We start from the raw sequence: 22,166 nt of genomic DNA on the forward strand, positions 1-22,166 counted from the left end.
TTCTAAGTCAGATTTACCACTCCTTAGATGAGCTTCAAGCATCCCTTCTTTATCTCAAGGTAGCACAGAAGAACAGGGAGAGGTTGAAGACCAACTCTGAGGAGGCAGAGGATTCAAACCAGTTCAAGTTTTCCCTGTACCTTGTCCCTGTTCAATAGTTGTGAGAAATCAGGTTGATGGCAGACTCCTCAGGGTGGTGACCCCTCTGTTCTGTCTCTAGGGATGGGATGTTCTTGGAGATTGTAAGGAAGGGAGAAAACTGTCTGGGTGATTTCACAGCTACTAGTCCCATGAGAAAAGACTAATGCTCCTGGGAGAACACACTATTGCCTTGGTGAAAGATATATAAACCCTAATCCTCAGATGAATAAATGGAGTTTGCTCTTATCTCCCACTTGACCTGTGTTTCATGTCAGCTTGTCCTCCAGCCTTTCCCCGACCAAGGTCTAGAAGCTCAGAGGCTGCCTGGTTGCTAGGGCTGGATGGGTAGCAGCATAAGATAATTCTAAGATAATCAACTGAATTCATGTTATTTGGTAATTGTCCCTCACATTTCAAAAACATTATTCATGCCATTATTTTTATTCTGATTTTTCTCATTTTGGAATTTAGGGGGAAATATTTTCTTAGAAATACTGGTATTTGAAAAATAATTTCTAGAGGATTATGTAAATGTGTCCTTTGAAAATGAACTCTTCTGCTGATCTGGATTCTAAAATCAATGTGAAAAATTGTAGCTAGAATGTTTGAAAAGTTTCCGTTTGGTATATTTTCCTTTAAAGTGAATATTAAAAATTTAAAACAAATAATAAATCCTTATTCCCAATTCTTTACTTTTTACATTTGTCAAATACAAAATTATAATTTATATGACATCTCACACTGGGCTCCCAATCTGTCATAGGAACCCATTCCACTTAAGAACAGTAATTATACATTACAAAGCTTGCTGATGTGGCAAAGTGGTCTGTGCAGGACTAAGCAAGGGTACAAGGGAGAGAGTTTTTTGGAACTGTAGCCCTAAACTATGGCACTCTTCTGGGGGATTTAGATTTCTAAAAAGGCCTCACTTCTCCTCAAACCCACCCAACACAATTTAGCAATATAAGGTCAAAATGGAGCTATGAGCCACAGATATTTTAAAAGAAAATGAGAGCATGTAACATATAACTTATCACACTGATGGAAAGCCAAAGAATTTAGCAATAAACAAGAGAATGAAGAAGAAAATTAAATAATAAAAACAATTTAAAATCTCTTAATCATTATTGATAGAGAAAGGAGATTAAAACAATTGGTTCCCTCCATTATAAAGACTCTTCTTTGGACACCAATCTTGGGATTTCAGAGAAAAGCTCAAATCTATTTTCTGACCTATATACACAGAATAAAATTGCAATATCTCATGAGATCTCTGCTATAGGAAGAGGCCTTCCCTCATTCATTATATTTACATGTTTCATCTGAAGCAAGATTTCTACACAAAGAATGAGATCCAGCCTTTCTGCAAATACATTTTGTAAAATGGTTTTTTCCAGTGTGACAACTGTGATTTATAGTGACCCTTATCCAGGTAAGGGCAAGTTTTCCTTCAGTACATTTGCAAATTTTCTCTCCACTCAGTATCCTCAGATGTAAACTCAGAGAGGAATCTGGGTTAAAAACCTTCCTGTGCCAAGTCCATAGAAGATTTGTTCCCAAGCAGAAAATCCCTGCTAACTAACAAGCTCTATCCTCCATTTTTATGCATTTATCCATGATTTCAATATTCTAGGAATTTTCTGAAGGCAATTCAGGGATGAAGTGAGCCTGCATCTTTTTCCACATGGATTACATGAATGAGGTTTTACATCTAGTATGGCAATTCCCCTTCTAGTCAGGGACTAATATATATTAAAAACTTTATCATGATATTGATGCATTACTGATGGTGTTGTGAATGGATCCAACCATTCTGTAGAACAATTTGGAACTATCCTCAAAGAGTTATCAAACTGTACATACTCTTTGATTCAGCAGTGTTACTACTGGGTTTATATCCCAAAGAAATCTTAAAGAAGGAAAAGAGACCTGTATGTGCCAAAATGTTTGTGGCAGCCCTTTTTGTAGTGGCTAGAAACTGGAAATTGAATGGATGCCCATCAATTGGAGAATGGCTGGGTAAATGGTGGTATATGAATGTTATAGAATATTATTGTTCTGTAAGAAATGACCAGCAGGATCAATACAGAGAGGCTTGAAGAGACTTAAATGTACTGCTGCTAGGTGAAATGAGCAGAATCAGGAGATCATTATAAACTTCAACAACAATACTGTACAAGGATCAATTCTGATAGAAGTAGATATCTTCGACAACGAGAAGATCCAATTCAGTTCCAATTGAACAATGGACAGAATTAGCTACTTCCAGAGAAAGAACACTGGGAAATGAATATGGACTACTTGTATTTTTATTTTTCTTCCCAGGTTATTTTTACCTTCTGAATCCAATTTTTCTTGTGCAACAAGAGAACTGTATGGATCCACACACATATATTGTATTTAAGATAAACTTTAACATGTTTAACATGTATGAGACTGCCTGCCATCTAGAAGAAGGGTGAAGGGAAGGAAGGGAAAAGTTCGTACAATAGTGAGTGTAAGGGACAATGTTGAAAAATCACCCATGCGTATGTTCTGTAAATAAAAAGCTATAATAATAATAATAATAATAAAAACCTTTACCATGATCCAGACACTTAAAAGTTTTCCTCTAATGTGCACTCTCTGTTGTTAAGCAAGATTTGAGCTTTGTTGAAAGTTTCTGTCCCATGTGGATTTTCTCATGTTTACCAAGACCTTTGCGCCGTGTGAAAGCCTTTCCACAGTCATTACATTCATAAGGCTTCTCTCCAGTGTGGATTCTCTGATGGGAAGTAAGACTGCTGCGCTGTGTGAAAGCCTTTCCACATTCATTGCATTCATAAGGCTTCTCTCCAGTGTGGATTCTCTGATGTACTTCAAGAGAGGAGCGCTTTATGAAAGCTTTTCCACATTCATTACATTTAAAAGGCTTCTCTCCAGTGTGGATTCTCTTATGTTCATTAAGATTGGAGTGAGATGTAAAAGCCTTTCCACATTCATTACATTTATAAGGCTTCTCTCCAGTGTGGATTCTCTGATGTAGAGCAAGTTTAGAGTTACATCTTAAACTCTTTCCACACTGATTACATTCAAAAGGCTTTTCTCCAGTGTGTATTTTCTTATGTTCATTAAGATTGGAGTGAGATGTGAAAGTTTTTCCACATTCATTACATTCATAAGGCTTCTCTCCAGTGTGGATTCTCTGATGGATAGCAACATGGGAGCGTTGTGTAAAAGCCTTTCCACATTCGTTACATGCATAAGGCTTCTCGCCAGTGTGGATTCTCTGATGGACAGAAAGGTAGGAGCGATATATGAAAGCCTTTCCACATTCGTTACATTCATAAGGCTTCTCTCCAGTGTGGACTCTCTGATGTTCAAGAAGACTGGAGCTCTGTATGAAAGCCTTTCCACATTGATTACATTCATAAGGTTTCTCTCCAGTGTGGATTCTCTGATGTTGAACCAATTTGGAATAACACTGGAAATCCTTTCCACATTGATTACATATGTAAGATTGTTTTTCTGTATGAATTCTCTCATTTGTATCAGGAATAGATTGCTCTGTCAAAGTCTTTCCATGTTTCTTACATTTATAAGGTTTCTCTCCAGCATGGATTCTCTGATGCATATTCTTGTCTTTAGCAACAATGGAACTCTGTCTGAAAGCTTTTTTTTGTATATTCCATTCACAGTGTTCCTCTCCAGTATGGTTTCTTTTCTGCTTAGCCACAACAGCCCTGTGTTCATTATATTGAAAAAGGTCTTTCCGTGAGATCATTTCCAGATTTGTACTCATCTCCTTCATATCAAACCACGTCTCTGCATCTGAAAGAAATAAACACACATGCATAAATATACTCTCTAATGCTGGTTGATGATAAAACCATTGAATTTTAATTTCTCCAGGCAAAAGGTTTTCAAGCTGAAATGGACAGAATCAATCATTTTTAAATGCTATTAGCTCACACTGATAAAGTGATTCAATTAACACAGAGTTCCACACACAATACAATGATATTAGACCCCCACAACAAAGCTGAGACAAAGGCAAGGTGAAGGTTCTCATAATTTAGAAACCAACCTATGAGCTCTGAATGGCTGAGTAACCTGATCCAAATCCCTGCAGGTGAAATTAAAAATAAAACCTGGTAAGGAAGACTTCTCAATCCATTGCACTAGACAGATGTTCTCCATTTTACTTCCAATCCTTTCTTTCAAATTCAATCTCAGGCACCACCTAGCTCTGCACCCCTTAGAATGTGCTTTTTTGCCTCCATTTTCCTGTAGAGTGAAGTTAATAATTGTACCCATTTCCCAGGTTGTTGTGAGCATCAAATGAGGTAATACTCATAAAACTCTTGGCACACAGTAGGCACCATATGATTGTTAACTACTGTCATTGTCACTACGATTTTGATTCTCTACACCTCAATTCTTCCTTCCTTCATAAACTTTCCTTCCCCTCTCTCTTTATATGCATATGTCTGTTGAACATGATGCATTTCCATAAAAAACACTTTCCTTTCTCTGGATTAGCTAAGAATAAGGTTCATAAACTTGCTTATGCTCAAACCATTTCCAAGCTTGTTTGCTGGATTTAAAATTTCTTGAAATATTCTCTTTGTATATGCAGGGCTTAATGCAGTGCATAGAACAGTACAGGTATTTAATCAATGTTTATTGATTGGTTGACATTCCCCAGGGCTGATCACATGGCCTAATCCCACCTCAGTGCTTGCATGCTGGTCCCTCTGAGGGGCCAACTCTATGTTTCTATTTCTGTCTCTTTCCTGCTCCCTCTCACCTATGAACAAATCACATAGTGAAGATAACAAGGGCCTAGGGCTCCTGGTCCTGTTATGGAATAATCAGGAGTATTTCCCTCCCATATCCCTAACCTAAGGGAAGATGTCAATTATGTAGTGAGTGACTAGATTTAAGTGAAGGAGGTATCCAAGGTCATCAGCTTCACTTTCCCCCAGAGAGTCATCTGTGTCCAGTAGTCAGTTATAGATCAGGCTTACTGGGAATGGCTCTGGATGCAGATGGCCACAGGAGACCTAGGTCTTATTAAGGTAAGGTCTCTAATAGGTCTCCTGTGATTGAGGCTACACTCATCCAGTGATTAATGCTAGGGAGCAATGGAGGCAAAGAATCTCCTCTTTCACCTGGGCTAAAAAAATTTCAATAAAGAAAAATGAATCAATGAATGAATGACTCTGGGAAGAACCTCAGGGTTTCTAACCAAAGCAGAAATGACGGCGATTTACACTTAGTCTAAGTCATTGGGGACCCAAACAAAGACCAAATGAGTTTAGCAAGGGACCTATGGGTGGTCAATGATAATCAGACTGATTTTCATTCAAGGTTTGTTCCTTAAGAAAGGAATTGGGGCAGCTAGGTGGCACAGTGATTAGAGCACCAACCCTGAAGTCAAGAGGAACCCAGTTCAAATCTGGCCTCAGACACTTAATACTACCTAGCTGTGTGTCTCTGGGCAAGTGGAAGGAAGGAAGGAAGGAAGGAAGGAAAGAAGGAAGGAGAAGAAAGGGAGGAAAGAAGGAAGGAAATCTATACAGGGATGGTTCAGTGGCAAAGAAAGTAGGGAAATGCTTTTAAAAGCATTTGTTGATAAGGGTATATGATATCCTAGGAGGACAGAGGGAAAGAAGGAAAGAAGAAAAGAAAGAAGGAAACAGGCAATGAAGAAACAAGAGTGGGGAGAGAGAGAGAAGGGAGGGAAGCAGGCAGGAAGTAGGACTTCCAACTCATCGATTCCAGCTTTTGACCAGCTTTCCTCAGAGGTTGAGACTTTTCCTATGTATCTGTGCTTAACTGTAGCCTATGGGGGAGAGTGGGGAAAATAATAAAGTAAATGTGCACAGCAGAGAACAAAAGAACAACTATAGGAAAGCAAAAAGCGATGGACAGTTCTGAATACAATATCTTTCATTTATGATTTATGGAAATTATAGATTTTGAATCCTCCCTTATGTTCTGCTGAACATAAAAAAATTTTTTTTAACTTGTTCTTTTCTGTATTTTCCTATTTTGTTTTTAGCTTTAAATAAATATTTTAAAAGTAAAAATAAATGCTTTTTGGCTTAAGGAAGGTCTAAGAAAAGTCATATTAGACAGCCTGAGCCCTCTTTCTTTGTTCTAGATTGTTGGATGGTCCCAAGTTTCCAACAAAGACTTCCACTAGGACCATTGATTCTTCATTAGAAGGGAACTGAAAGGCCTTGGAGTCCAAGGCACTCATTTTACGGATAAAGAGACTGAGGTTAAGAGATTCAGTGAGGTGCTCAGGATCTCACTACCACAAGAAAGTGGATTCCAAGCCAGTTTCCCTGCCTGCACTCCCATCACATGAAGAAGCCTCCTGGGATACCAGCTTGCACTCCAGCTTGCAACTCACTCACCAGGACAGGAGTTCCTCAGGCCTCCTCTCTCCACATGGGAGATGAAATCTTCTCTGGGAACTGGAAGTCCTGGGCAGAGGGAAGATAGTGAGTATGAACCTTGAAACTTGTCATTTATTTCTCATTGGAACAGGGTAAGGGGGCGAGGCCCACTGGGTAGTTCCAAGGAACACAAGGATGGTTATTGCCAGGGGAAGAAGCAGAGGGGAAAGGAGACCATGCAGGCAATCTGGAGTCAGAAGATCCTGATTTTGCTGCCTCCTTCCCAGCAGGATGGCCCCATCCCACAGCTTCCATTTTTTGGACATTAGAAGCAACTGGTGGCACAGAGAAGGGAGCACCAGGCCTGCAGTCAGGAAGCCCAAGTTCAAATTTAGATTTAGACACATTGTGGCTATGTCACTTGGGCAAGTAATTTCATCCTTTTGCTTTAGCCTCCAGACTTGTAAAATGGGGATAAAAATGGCACCCAAAACAAAGGATTTCTGGTGGGGATCAAGTGTGATAATGTGCATGAAGGAAGCTCTGAGCACAAGGCCTGGATCCCAGCAAATATATGGAAAGACCTCCTCACTTCCCTTTATCTCCTGTATCTGTATAGGCCTTTGGGGGATACAGGAGGAAGGAACAAGGGCCCACTTGCTGTAGTGGGGATTTATGAGTTATTCCAGGGACAACGAGGTAAAAATTTATTTTTTTTTTTACCCAAAAGAACATTGCAAAGACACAGTGGTTCCGCCCAAGAGGAAGGGGGTTCCTTTTGCTATCCCATGTTCAGTGAAAAGGGGCAGGACCAGTTTTCAGAAGGTTTGCAGATAAAACTGCCGGGTTCTCATCCTACGCTGTAAAGACCACTCATAGAAGAACGAGGCAGCAGGAGGACCCTGTTTCTTGGGGACAGGAGGCAGCCCTTGGGCCTTTCTGAGAACTAGTAAAAGCCTGAAACTCTGCACCCTAGGGAGGGGAAGGTGACACTCCTGTTGTTGGCAGTTCCAGAGTTCCAAGAGAAGTGCTCCTTACCCAGGGAGAGCAAGTTCTCGGCATTCTCCAGCATGACCTCCTTGTGCAGCTCTTTTTCATCCGGGTCCAACAGACCCCACTCCTCAGGGCTGAAGTCCACAGCCACATCCTTGAAGGTCACCAACTCCTAAAACACAAACACCCAGAGGACACAGAACTGAAACATGCTTCATAACTGACCTAATCCAATGCTCCTCAATGTACAGAAGGGACCTGAAGCATGGAGGAGGGATCTGCCTAAAAGTGACAGCCCTTACAAGATTCAGAGCCAAAGTCTCCCAAAGACCAGTGGAATATAGAGAAACACATTTTATATTTTCTGTTGGAATAAAATTGAGAAATGTCTTACTAGAAAATGGTACTCCCTGTGAAATCAGGAAAGTTATGGGTTCTATGAGAGAGAGATGAAGATTTTTGGAGGTGAAATCAAACAGTGCTATGTTAAGAAAATAGCATGAAGTGTTTGTGTGAAGCTAGCAAGTATTATGTGCTGTAGAGCTAAAACATTTCCATGATCACTGAGGAGAAAAAAATATCTTGTGAATTTTGCAAAGGCCAGAAATTAAGTGTTATTCAGATGAAACCCTATCCACTCCCCCCAATAGGATTTTATTTTTCCCAATGCAAGCACAGATAGTTTTCAACATTCATTTTTGTAAGATTTTGCGTTCCAAATTTCAGAATCACACACTTCATAATAGATCTGGCCCAATGATCATCATTTTATGAAAGCAAACTGAAGGAGAGACAAGGGATTTACTTAAGGTCACATCCTGTATGAGAACTCTTGGAAGCAAAGGCCTCCCTCCTACACTGTTGACAGCTAGTGTGGACCCAGCTGGCAACATGTTATCTTCCACGTGAGAATGGAAGCTTCTTGAGAGCAGGGGCTGATTTTTCCTCCTTTGCATATTCTCTATATTTCCACAGAGTCTCTTCCCTTTCTTAATGCCTGTTGCTTTGACGCAAACAATGGTAAAGGGAGAGAAAGGCAAAGTATGAACAGAGTATGATGGAGTTATTCTAGAAGTACCTAATTGCAGCTGAGGGGGTCTCAGGAGATAAAGAAAATAAAATGGAATAAAAGAAAACCTACCAGGAACCAAAGAAACACTGGACAGCTCTTGATTAATGGGTAGCATTTATTATATAGGTTTATTTTACCGAATATGCTGTTATGTTCTGCTGATTACCTGAATTTTTTCCCCTTCTCTTAATTTGTTTTAAAATTAAAACAAATTATAATAGGGACTGCTAGATGGCACAGTGGATAGAGCACTGGCCCTGAAGTCAGGAGAATCTCAGTTCAAATCCTACCTCAGACACTTAACACTTCCTAGCTGTGTGACCCTTGGCAAAGTCATTTAAATATAATTGGCTTGGCAAAAAAAATGTGTGTGTGTGTGTGTGTGTGTGTGTGTGTGTGTGTGTGTAACTAAATAAAATAACCACAAACATAATAAAGAGAAGTGATTCGGAGAGATTTGGGAAGATCTGTATGGTCTGAGGCAACAGGAGCTGAGGAGCAGCAGGGGGACAATTTCTGCTCTGCTACCAGCCAGGGAAAGGACAAGAGCTGGGGAAGCCTTCGGGGTTCTGCTCCAGATAAGAGGGTCAAGGGTTTAAGGAAAGTCAGTGGCTGCAGGAGGGAGCTTGGCCATAGGACAGAGTGCCTAGGGATGTGTGTGTGTGTGTGTGTGTGTGTGTGTGTGTGTGTGTGTGTGTGTATAGTGGGGAGATGGTGCTGGACTAAAGCAAAGACAAGATAGCCACAGGACAGACATTAATGAATAAAGCAGTTATCCTTGTCAGTGACTTACATTGAGGGAAAATTTAAACAAACATATGGGGGCAGCAACTGGGGGAAGGGAGTTAGTGCTCAAGATGCCAAAGGGATAGTGAATCAGTCCAAAACCTAGCAGAGAGGAGGGCAGTGTTGTTATTACTGCATTCACTTTCCTGCCCATTTTTGTAAAGGATCCACAGATAAGAGAGATGGCCAGCCTACAGACCATCCTCCAGATCTGGGGAAATGGCCTCTTGGGCTGATGTGGCCACATATGTGGGCAGAATACACTCACCTGGGGTGGGGGTCTGCAGCTCTCAGGGGCCATTCCCTCTGGCTCCAGGCTCCCTGCTTGAGCCAGGCCTTGGTCCTCTGCAGGCTGTTGAGAGGGGATGATTATAACTGAACAGATGTCGTCTCCTTCTTTTCCTGGACAGGAGACTACCCTACAGGAAATCACAGAGGGTGAGGTTTCAGGGGAGTTACTAACCCCCTGGCCCTGCCTTTAGGGCACAGACCCCAACCAACAGGGGGAGGGAGGCTGAAAGCAGGTTCAAGCTGAAAAAGGAAAATGGTAGAGTCAAGATGGTAGAGAACAGGCAGGATATTGCCTGAACTCTCTCCAGTTTCCTATGAAATAACTTTCAATTAAAATGGAGTGACAGGACCTACAAAACAATGGGGAGAAACAATTTTCCAGCCTTAGATAATCATTTAAAAGGACTGCAGGAAAGATCGGTCTCATTTGAGTATAAGGGGAAAGGAGCCCCAGCACAGATCAACAACCGAGGTTCAGTGGTCCCTGGTAAGCCAAGATTGGGAAAGTAATTAACTGAATTGGTTCAGGGGAGAAGAGGGTGTTGAGGTGCAAAGTCATCAGCCTCACTAACTCCTCCAGAGTCACCTGGCTCCAGTGGCCAGATATACATCAGGATGACTGGAAATGACACAGGAAGCAGTGGAGGCCTTGACCTTAAGGTAAGCCCTCGATCTGAAGGAGGCAACACCCATTGAGTGATTAAAATTGAGGAAGAAATGAAGCCAAGAATGTTCTCTTTTATCCAGTCAAAAACAAGTCTGGGAGGGAAAAGTCCCCAGGGCTATTGGCCATAGAGGGCAGTCAGGAGTTTACAAGATAGAAGGGACAGGGAATAAGATGACTCTGGGGGGATGGTATAAACTTGAAGATGGGCTCACCTCTTTACTCCTACTTTTCTGACTTCCTTCCTCTCCCCTACCTTCCTGCAGACCCAAGAGGCTAGAGGGATTTAAAGCCCCAGATGGAATGAGAGTGTGTAGAATCTCAATGTCCCCTGGGTCAGAAATCTCCCTGCCAGTGATACTCACCCTTCCCCTCATCCCTTCTTCCCAATAGATGTATTGTCTAGACAACAGTAAGGAGGTAAGGGCTCTGAGATCAAGCGCCCAGGGAAAGACCAGATGAAACCTAAGGCTGACAGACAATCTAGTCTGGGATTCAGCATCCAGAACCTATGGTGAGAGAAGGGGCAGGGTACTGGGAAGCCTGGGTAAAAAGGAAGAAATTTAAGTGTCCAGAAATGATTTAGCTGGGTAGTTGAATGAGGAAAAACAGGATGGCTGAGTCCTGAAATCTAAGCATAAAATGGGGGAAGGTTCCTAAAACTCTTGGGTAGATTTTAGGCTTAGAATCCTGAAGGCCCAAGATGTGTGTGGGTCCAGAAAAGTTGGCCTAGGAAACAGCTTCAGTTCCTGCAAGTCACTGTACCTCTGTTTTCTTCTGTTACTTTTCCATACACTTAGGGTACTAATAGTTCCTCCTACTTGCCATGGTTGTTGTGAACATGAAATAAGATTTCTTTATCACTTAGAAAATAGATGATACTATATGAAGGTTAGCTATTAATGCTGTGATTTAGAGGGAGAAAACTTTGGAACACAAGGTTTGGCAATGGCGAGTGTTGAAAATTGTCTTTGCATGTATTTATGAAAATGAAAAATACTTCCAGTAAAAAAATTCTGGATTGATTTTTGACCTAAAGCTACCTAAAATAGAAGACAAAATTAGAAGCAAAAGAAAGTTCCACTTTCCCTTCATAAAACTCAAAGACCTTTCATAGGAAAATCAACCAGAAGGACCTTGGGAGAAACCAGCACTTTTGCCTTTCAAATAATTGTCTTACATGTTCCTTGTAAGATATCTCAAATCAGACAACTGGTTCAAGATGTCCAAAAGACAGTTTGGAACAGAAGGGATTGAGGCTGATTGACCTCAATTTTTTTTAATATTAAATATTACTTTTTTCCCAAAATACATGTAAAGACAATTTTTAACAATTTCAAAAAAAAAAAAATTTGGGGGGGGTGGGGCAGCTAGGTAGCCCCAGTGGATAGAGCACCAGTCCTGAAGTTAGGATGGCCTGAGTTCAAATTTTACTTCAGACACTTAACACGTTAGAGCTCTGTGACCCTGGGCAAGTCACTTAACTCCAATAGCCTCAGAGGGAAAAAAATTTTTAAGTTCCAAATTCTCTCCCTCCCCTTTTCATTTCCTCTCATTCTAAGATGATAAGCAAATTGCAAAGGTTTTATAGGTGCAAAAATGTAAAACACATTTGCTCAGAATTTTTACCTCATGAAAACCGAGTAGGGCAAGATTAAAGGATCCTATATACTGCAACATATCTAACATATATAGGACTGCTTGCCATCTAGGGGAGGGGGTGGAGGGAGGGAGGGGAAAAATCAGAACAGAAACGACTGCAAGGGATAATGTTGTAAAAAAAATTACCCTGGCATGGATTCTGTCAATATAAAGTTATTATAAAATAAAATAAAATATTAAAAAAAAATTAATTAATTAAAAAAAAAAAAGATTAAAGGATCCTAGTCAGAGCTAGCAATGCTGGCCAGACATTATGTTGGGCTGTGACTGTGGACAAGGAAAAATGAGCACTTGCTAGGAAAGTGCATTATTTTCAGAGAGGCTTGGAGAGACTTACATGAACTGATGCTAAGTGAAATGAGCAGAACCAAGAGATCATATGTATTTCAACAACGATACTATATGAGGATATATTCTGATGGAAGTGGATTTCTTTAACAAAGAGAAGATCTAACTCAGTTTCAATTAATCAATGATGGACAGAAGCAGCTACACCCAAAGAAAGAACACTGGGAAATGAATGTAAACTGTTTGCATTGTTGTTTTTCTTCCCGGGTTATTTCTACCTTCTGAATCCAATTCTCCCTGTGCAACAAGAGAACTGTTTGGTTCTGCACACATATAATGTATCTAGGATATACTGTGACCTATTTAACATGTATAAGACTGCTTGCCATCTGGGGGAGGAGGTGGAAGGAGGGAGAGGGAAAATCGGAATAGAAGTGAGTAAAAGGGATAATGTTGTAAAAAATCACCCAGGTTCTGTCAATAAAAAGTTATAATTATTAATAAATAAATAAAAAAGAAAGGGGAAAAAAGTGCAGTATTTTAGGGAGGAAAAACATTTCTAGGACAGCAGATGGCAGACTTTGAGTGTGACTTAGGTGAGAACTGTTGCTGAGGTTGAGCCTCTGGACAGAATTCAGAACATAACAGTCAGGAGGAACTAAGACTTAAGGCACAATTACCCAGAACTAAGAATTCAAACTTCATTACAATAATTATCAGTATTATAAGGTGTTAAAAATAAAATAAAACCAAATGAAAATTCAGGATGAGTAAGCAAAGCAAAAAGAACCTGACAATAGCTACTTTCATGTGAAAGAAGATCTGGGTTGATATTCAGAAGAATATTGTGAGGTTAAAAAAAAAAGCCATTTTGTCCCAAAGAGTGACATCAAAGTTTTACAAGCCCAAAAAGAACGCTTAGAAAAATATAAAAAGGGATTCAAAATCAAATAGGAAATGAAGTAAATACTGGGGGATGGGAGGTAGAGGAGAATGAAAGCAATCCAAACCAAAAATAAATAAATAAATAAATGAACTTGAAAAAATAGAAGAGATATAGTTGATTATGCTGATAGTTTTTCTAATATTGAACCAGCCCTGCACTCCTGGCATAAACCCTACGTGATCATAGTGTATTATCCTGGGGATGACTTTCTGTAATCTCATTGCTAATATTTTATTTAAGATTTTTGCATCAATATTCATTTGGGAAATTGGTCTATAATTTTCTTTTTCTGTTTTCACCCTACCTGCTTTAGCTATCAGCTATCAGTGTCATAAAAGGAATTTGGTAGGAGTCCTTTTTTCCCTATTTTTAAAAAGTTTCTATAGTTTTGGAATTAATTACTTTTGAATGTTTGGTGGAATTCACATGGAAATCCATCTGGCCCTGGAGATTTTTTCTCCTTTTCTCCTTTTTCTCAAGGAGTGGATTAATAGCTTGTTCTATTTCCCTTTCTAAAATGGGACTATTTAAACAATTTATTTCCTCTTCTGTTAACCTGGGCAATCTATATTCTTGTAGATATTCCATTACATTTAGATTTCTTGGCAACTGGAGATTGTTTGAATAAATTATGACATATGTTATGGAATATTATTGTTCTGTAAGAAATGACCAACAGGATGATTTCAGAGGCTTAGAGAGACTTATATGAACTGATGCTAAGTGAAATGGGCAGAACGAAGAGATCATTATATACAGCAACAAGAAGATTATAGGATGATCAATTTTGAGGGACGTGGCTCTCTTCAACAATGAGATGATTCAAACTAATTCCAGTTTTTCAGTGATGAAGAGAGCCATCTACACCCAGAGAGAGGACTGTGAGAACTGAGTGTGGACAACAATGTAGCATCTTCCCTCTTTCTGTTGATGTTTGCTTGCATTTTCTTTTTGTTCTCAAGTTTTATTTTCCCTCCTATATCCAATTTTTCTTGCGCAACAAGATAACTGTATAAATATATAGAGATATAGATAGATATTGGATTTAATATATATTTTGACATATTTAACTAGTATTGGACTACCTGCCATCTAAGGGAGGGGTGACGGGAAGAAGAAAAAAACTTGGAACAGAAAGTTTTGCAAGGGTCACTGTTAAAAAATTACCAATGAATATGTTTTGTATATAACATTTTTAAAAAAGAAAAGTAAAAATAGAAGAGAATCTGAAACATCTTATAAGAAATACTGAAGAACAGACATGGAGAGACAATATAAGAATTGTTGGAGTACTGAAAAGTTATTATTTTAATAAAGTTCTGGATACAGTATTTCAAGAAATTGTGAAAGAAAATTGCTCTGATGTTCTAGAATAAGAAGGTAAAGCGGGAAAGAAAAAATCAACTGTTCACCAACTGAAAGAGATCAGAGGAGGAAAACTTACAAGAATGTCCAAGCAAAGCTTCAAAATTCCCAGATTAAGGAGAAAATATTGCAACTTAACCAGAAAACAAGACAATAAGATACTACAGAAATAGTCAAGATTTCACAAAACCCAGCAATTTCTACTTTAAAAGACCATAGATTTGGTTACATTAAATTTCACAGAAGAAAAAGACTGCAGTTACATCCAGGATAATTTACCCAGAAAGCTGAATATAATCTGGAATGAAGGGAAAAAATGGACTTATGATAAACTGAAAAACTTTCAAGTATTTGTAACAAAAAGAGCAGAACTTAATGGAAAATTTAATATAAAAGATCCAGAAAAAAAGAAAACATTAAAGACTAATTCCAAGGCATTCCTTAAGGCCAACTATTTACTTATAAATGTGAAAATGTACAGTGTAACTGTAGGTAGTTTGAAAGATTGGGGCTGAGTTGTGTATGATGGGGTAGGAAAAGGTAAAAGGAAATAATTATAAAAACTAGGCAAGAGGAAGAACTAATACTGAGAAAGCAGGTGGGAAGGGGATGGAGAGCAGGTAATATTATAACTTTACTCTCTGAACTTCCCAGGAAACAATGTATACATCCAGAAGGATGTAGAGGCCATCTGAATATATAAAGGTGAGGAAACTGGGGGATGGGGTGGGGAAGGGACTTTTAGCTGGATGGGATTGGGAGTGGGAGAGAAGATCAAGTGACAGGGATAGGGTAAAATCAAGCTTGAGAAAAAGAATGGTGAGTCAATATAAGATGGAAGGACATTCAGTAGTTTGGATGGGATGTTTAAAGTGGCTCTTTGTGATAACAAACACCTGGAAATTGCAGTGATCCCCCTTCACTCCATATTTATTTTAAATTTAAAATTCCATTATTAGCAATTAGAGACAGTTGATCTAGCAGTGCTAAGAATCCTGAGACTGGACTCAAGAAAGATTGATTTCAAATCCATCCTCATACTCTTAATAGCTGTGTGTCCCAGGGCACATTATTACTTCATAGATGTGTGCCTCAGTTTCTCTAGTCATTAATAGGGAAAATGATAGGACCAAACTCACAGGTATGTTGTGGGGCTCAAATGAGAAAATAATTATATAATTAGTACAGTACCTGCCACATAGTAAGTATGTATAGATTATCCCTTTCCCTTCTTTTCCCACTAACTGAGCTGGAATTTGAGGCAATAATGAAGGAAGTTTAAGGATAAATTTCTTATACCAGGCAGCATTAGGAACAAGGAGGGCCAATTTATGCTTCATAACAAGAAGACCTTTCTAAAGTCTAGACTGTCCCAACAAGGAAGGGGTTGCCTTGACAAGTTAAGGGTTCCCTTCACTGCACAACTTCAAGAAAAGGCTATAGGAGCAGTTTTCAGAGCCTTCGTAGACAAAATTCTCATCTGGTTAGAAGTTACACTAGATGTCACATCTAAGATTAGCTCTTATTAAGAAATTCTTTAATGCTGTATTGCTTTTTGAGCATTACAGAAACTAGGCACTGACCAAGATCTGATACTCTATCCGTACATAAGGTCAGAATGAGTTCTTGATTCAGATATAGTGGATGATACTATAAACAAATTAGGAGAACAAGTGTAAAGGGCTAAAGCTCTAAATAGGTGCACTGGAATCAGATAACCTAGCACTTAAGGCTAATTACCTATTGGACAATACTCTATTGGCATATGCTTGGAAAAATGGCCCTTCTCACTATTCTGTGCTCGCTTGATCTTATAGTTTATACAGATAATCGTAGGAGGGATTAGGAGGTGGAGTAAGACAAGCCAGAGTCACTTTGGAGGAGAACAAGAATAAAGGAGGTCCGTAGGTAGAGAGCTTGTGGTAGTTTTGCATCTCCTTTACTTCTCCTCCTAAAGACCAAGAAGTTTTGCTGATTCTGACTCTAGCTGATCTTGAGGTCAACAGGGAACTAACTTGAACTTCACAAACAAGGGATAATCTGCCTCTCAGATCTGTGGAGAAGAAGGCATTTCTGGCCAAAGAAGAACTAGAGGATCTTATCAAATACAAAATGGATAATTTTGATTACATTGAATTAAAAAGATTTTGCACAAACAAAAGGGCTAGCAATGCTGGCCAGACATTCTGCTGGGCTGTGGCTGTGGACAAGGAGGAATGAGTACCTGCTGGGAAAGCGCAGTACTTCAGAGAGCAAAAACATTTCCCGGACAGCAGTAGAGGAATCCTATGTGACTTAGGTGAGAATTGCTGCTGAGTTTGAGCCCCTGAAAAGACTTCAGAACATAACAGTAAGGAGGAGTTGAGGATTACCCAGCATGACCCAGAGTTCAGAAATCAAACTTGACTGTAATAATGATCATTGTTATAAACTGCTTCAAAAATAAAATAAAACCAAATAAAAATTTAGGATGAATAAGTAAAGGAAAAAGAACCTCACAATAGCTACTTTGGTATAAAAGAAGATCACGGGTAATATCCAGAAAATAAGTTAAAAAACAAGTCTTTCCTATCCTAAAGAGTAATATCAAAGGTACAAAATAAGCCCAAAAGGAGTTCCTGCAAGAACATAAAAAGGAATTCAAAAATCAAATAAGAGATCAAGGAAATATTGGGGGGTGGGGGGATAATGAAAACAATCCAAGAAATTATGAAAAGAAAGTTAATCAATTTGAAAGAGGTAACAAAAAAGTTCTTGAAAAATAGGAGAAAGGGAATCAAGTGACATGAGACACCAAAAAGTAATTAAACTAGAAAACAAAAAAGAACATCTGAAACATCTCATTAGAAAAACTGGAGAACAGATCAAGGTGAGACAATATAAGAATTGTCAGACTACCTAAAAGTTATCATTTAAAGAAGAATCTGGATACAATATTTCAAGAAATTATGAAAGAAAATTGCCCTGAAGTTCTAGAACAAGAGGATAAAAGGGGAAAGAAAAAATCTACTGTTCATCAACTGAAGAGATCACCCAAGGAAATCTTACAAGAATATCCTAGCAAAATTTCACAATTCCCAGATTAAGGAGAAAATACTGCAAACCAACCAGAAAATAAGACAGATTTCAATACTGCAGAAATAGTCAGGATTTCACAAAACCCAGCAGCTTCAACTCTAAAAGACCACAGATTTTATTACATTAAATTTCGAAGAACAAAAGATCTGGAGTTGCATCCTGAATAAATACCAAGAAATCTGGAATAGAATATGGAATGAGGGGAAAAAATAAACATTTGACAAACTGAAAAACTTTCAGTATTTGTAACAAAACAACCAGGACTCAATGGAAACTTTAATATAAAAGATCCAGAAAAAAGGAAAACATTAAAGACTAATTAGAAGGTACTCATTAAGGCCAATTATTTACTTATATATAAGAAAATGTTATTAGTATAACTGTAGGTAGTTTCAAAGATTGGGACTAAAATGTGGATGAAGGGGCAGGAACAGATAAAAGGAAACAATTACAAAAATTGCGCGAGAGGAAGAACTAATACAGAGAAAGGGTAGAGAGCTGATAACATTGTAACCTTCGGGTCTCTAAATTCAGGAGGAAACAACGTATTCATCGCTAAGGATGTAGAAGCCTTGTGATTATATAACAAACACTGGGATGGAAGTATGGCTCTGGATGGAGATACCAGGGGAAGCTGGGGAAGCCTGAGATCTAACCGGGGAGGGAGGGGGCGGATCAGGCGAAGTTTCAGGGCTTTAAAAGAGGGGGCAGGGAAGCAGGAGGAATGGAGAGCCCGGGTAAGATCTGGGAGAAAGAAATTGTGACACAGCTCAGGGTAAGGAGATCAGGGACAGTGCAGGGGCAGAAGGTTTCGCGGGGGGCGAAGGGAGGGACTCGGATCCTGGGAAAGCAGCATGACTGTGTCCTGAGGTCTTTCTAGGAGCTGGGGAGCCTGGGATCCTCTGGTAGAGCTTAGGCTTGGCGACCCTAAAGGGAGCCTGGACACAGGGAGCCATGGCCTGGGGTCTGATCGGGCAGCAGCGCAAGAGCCTGGGGGATAAGGGGGAGAGAGAGGCAGAGCCAGACAGGAGTTTTGGGGGCCCACGTCCAGAGTGGGTCCTCAGGGCAGGCAAAACTCTTGAATCTAACAGGGGCCTAAGTCGGAAGGCAGAAGCACCACGTTTCTAACCGGGATCCAGAAACAAGGCAGGACTCCTAGGTCCTTGTGGGCAAGATCTGAAATTGAGAAAAATATCAATCAGTAATAAATCCGGGATCGGTAACGTGTGGAGTTTGGGAAGTATGGGGGTATGAAAAACAGGGATGGCGAGGGGGGTGGGGCTGGGAAGAGAGAGCTTGTCGGATAGCCTGGTGTCTCGTCCGAGAGTCTGGTAGAGCAGCACGTTCCTGGTGCAGCTGAAGAGATGATCCCCCATTAGCAAAGACAAAGGCAAGTAGCAAAAGCTCAGATGTGGGCAGGGAGGTGGGGGGGGTAGATATGCCGGGAGGTGGACGGACCTACCTGGAACCTGCACCTACAGAGCTGGCTTGCAGGAGGCAGAGAGATCTCAAGTCCAGAAGTCCCAGTTTCCAGCCAGCTCTCTGGAGGAGATTTCTCCTGGGCCCAAGAGTTCTCATCTCAGCCAGCCCATGAGACTTCCCAAAATGAGCTGTCTCCTTCTATGACGCCCAAGAGCAGGAAGTCAGGTCCTGAGCTGCTTCCCTGCCCTAAACCCCGCCCTCCATCACGTGAAATGTCTTGACCACTGGAGAGGCCCGACGTCCGCCTTGGACTCCTCCCAGGCTTGCAAACTCCACCCCAAGGGCTCATATTCAACCTGGGTCCGCTCGGAGATCTCCTCCTCTCCTCTGGCTGCCACCTTTTCCACTCTCATTCACAGCTTTGGGGCTCACTCTTTCCACTCTGGAGCTGAAAGGGTGGCTAGATAAATCCTGGGCAGCAGCCAAACAGAAAGTAGTGGGTCCCATATTTGAAATCCTGACTTCAACTCGACTGTGGAAACATTGGGGATTCTATTTACCTTCAAGTGTTAATGCAGATTGCATTGGATTTTCTCCTAATCTAAGTTGGAATGAGGGCTCACTTAAAGCTAGACTTGTTCTCCCATTACAGTAATGGGGATGTTTGAGCCTCTATAGGGAAATAACTAAAAATTTGACATTGAGGTCATATGATCAGTAGCTGTAGGAATAGAGATTCGGCATAATTGGGTCAGAATGACTCCATTCTACTCTGAAGGCAGTAAAATATCCAATGGTCAGAAGGTCAAATGATCAGAAGGATCAAGTGATTTTTCTATGGAAGAGAATTCAGAAATGCATTGATGTCGTTTCACTGGCAATTTTTCTTCATGTTTTAAAATGAAAACCTTATTTATATTATTCTTATGTTTCTCATCTTATATTGGCATTTGGGGAAACCACAGTATAAAAAATGCTAATTTAGAAAATGATTCTGAGAGTGTGATGTGATTGCATCTTTAGAAAATTAACAATCTTTTGATCTGGTAGAGGCAAGAGCTGAAATAGAAAAAAAACAGAACCTTTAGGAAGTTTTACATTAATAGAGCTCAAAACCAGGAACAAGATAACAACCGCTTAGGGCTCAGCTTCTGAAGCAGTTTCCAAATACAGCACACAGGTTGCTTCAAAGGTAGCTCTCAGAAAATCCCTTATCTCATTGTCTGGATCACCCTCCCTGTCCCTCAAAGGGCTCTAGGATCAGTGTGACCAGCACATCCTGATTAAGCAACAAATCTAGTCTGAACACTTCAAACAAATCTAGTCTCTATGATACACAAGGCAAAGTTCAAACATGACAACCCCATTTTTCCAAAGCTTCTAAATTTGTTTCAAGGAAAAAATGTCCACAAGAATATCAGGAACACTGAAAGGTTGGGGTCAGACTGGCTCAGAGTGATCTCCCAAGATTCTGAGGTTTGGCTTTCCACCAGCATCCCAGAAATGAGGAAGGTCCAAAGTGGGGAATTTCCAGGCTTTCCAGGGGGAGGAGATGCTGGAACCTAAACTGGGTATTCAGCAAGAAATGCATTCAACACAAGCAGTAATTTGGGAGTCCTGATGCCAGGAGCAGAGTGGGATTTCACATCCAGCCTCTAGCCCAGCCTAATGCCTGTGGCAGAAAACTAGACCACTTTCATGCAAAAAAGGACCTTGATGTTCTCTCAGTGTGGACCAATATAATTTTCTTGTTCACTTAAAGAGACTAAATCCATCAATATTCTTCTGAAATCCCACATTGGGAAAATGAAAAGAAGTACAAACAGAAATCAGAATTTTGGGATTCACTTATGGGGAAAAGGAGAGGGAATGAGGCCATCTACAGAGCAATGAAAAACTAAAAGACCCTAGTAAGGGTTTTTTTTCTTTTTTTCTTTTTTTTTTTTTTTTGTTTTTTTGTTTTGTTTTGTTTTGATATCCTGAGAAATTTCAAAACTCATTATCCATAGAAAGAGCAATAAGAATATCCTGGAGATATTAAAGGAATTAGAGTAGGCAATGAAGAAACCAAACTCTCACTCTTTGCAGATGATATGATGGTATACCTAGAGAACCCCAGAGATTCTAGTAAAAAGCTATTAGAAATAATTCATAATTTTAGCAGAGTAGCTGGCTACAAAATAAATCCCCACAAATCCTCAGCATTTTTATACATCTCCAACAAAACTCAACAGCAAGAGATACAAAGAGAAATTCCATTCAGAATAACTGTTGATACCATAAAATATTTGGGAATCTATCTACCAAAGGAAAGTCAGGAATTATATGAGCAAAATTATAAAAAAGTCTCCACACAAATAAAGTCAGACTTAAATAATTGGAAAAATATTAAGTGCTCTTGGATCGGCCGAGCGAACATAATAAAGATGACAATACTCCCTAAACTAATCTATTTATTTAGTGCTATACCAATCAGACTTCCAAGAAAATATTTTAATGATCTAGAAAAAATAACAACAAAATTCATATGGAACAATAAAAAGTCGAGAATCTCAAGGGAATTAATGAAAAAAAAAAATCAAATGAAGGTGGCCTAGCTGTACCTGATCTAAAATTATATTATAAAGCAGCAGTCACCAAAACCATTTGGTATTGGCTAAGAAATAGATTAGTGGATCAGTGGAAAAGGTTAGGTTCACAAGACAGAATAGTCAACTATAGCAATCTAGTGTTTGACAAACCCAAAGCCCCTAACTTCTGGGAAAAGAATTCATTATTTGATAAAAACTGCTGGGATAATTGGAAATTAGTATGGCAGAAATTAGGCATGGACCCACACCTAACACCATATACCAAGATAAGATCAAAATGGGTCCATGACCTAGGCATAAAGAACGAGACTATAAATAAATTAGAGGAACATAGAATAGTTTATCTCTCAGACTCATGGAGGAGAAAGAAATTTGTGACCAAAGATGAATTAGAGACCATTACTGATCACAAAATAGAAAATTTTGATTACATCAAATTAAAAAGCCTTTGTACAAACAAAACTAATGCAAACAAGAT

The 22,166-nt window shown here is 39.6% G+C and overlaps 1 protein-coding gene across 2 annotated transcripts in view; it reads right to left on the minus strand.

The window, feature by feature from the left end:
* Positions 1-19,294, minus strand: part of LOC127556803 (zinc finger protein OZF-like) — a 66,221-nt gene extending 46,927 nt beyond the window's left edge. Inside the window, exons 1-5 of one of the 2 annotated variants that reach the window (XM_051990246.1) lie at positions 19,138-19,294; positions 9,650-9,800; positions 7,569-7,695; positions 6,549-6,617; positions 810-3,951 (exon numbers count right to left, since the gene is read on the minus strand). In XM_051990246.1, the coding sequence (XP_051846206.1) occupies positions 2,753-3,951; positions 6,549-6,617; positions 7,569-7,695; positions 9,650-9,800; positions 19,138-19,253 (1,662 nt within the window). In that variant the 5' untranslated portion in view covers positions 19,254-19,294 and the 3' untranslated portion in view covers positions 810-2,752. Of the gene's footprint in view, positions 1-809; positions 3,952-6,548; positions 6,618-7,568; positions 7,696-9,649; positions 9,801-19,137 lie in introns of those variants that run through there. The other variant, XM_051990245.1, reaches the window with a different exon arrangement.
* Between the last annotated feature and the right edge of the window lie 2,872 nt (positions 19,295-22,166).

This window comes from Antechinus flavipes, chromosome 3 (assembly GCF_016432865.1).
Source record: "Antechinus flavipes isolate AdamAnt ecotype Samford, QLD, Australia chromosome 3, AdamAnt_v2, whole genome shotgun sequence".
Lineage (NCBI taxonomy): Eukaryota > Metazoa > Chordata > Mammalia > Dasyuromorphia > Dasyuridae > Antechinus > Antechinus flavipes.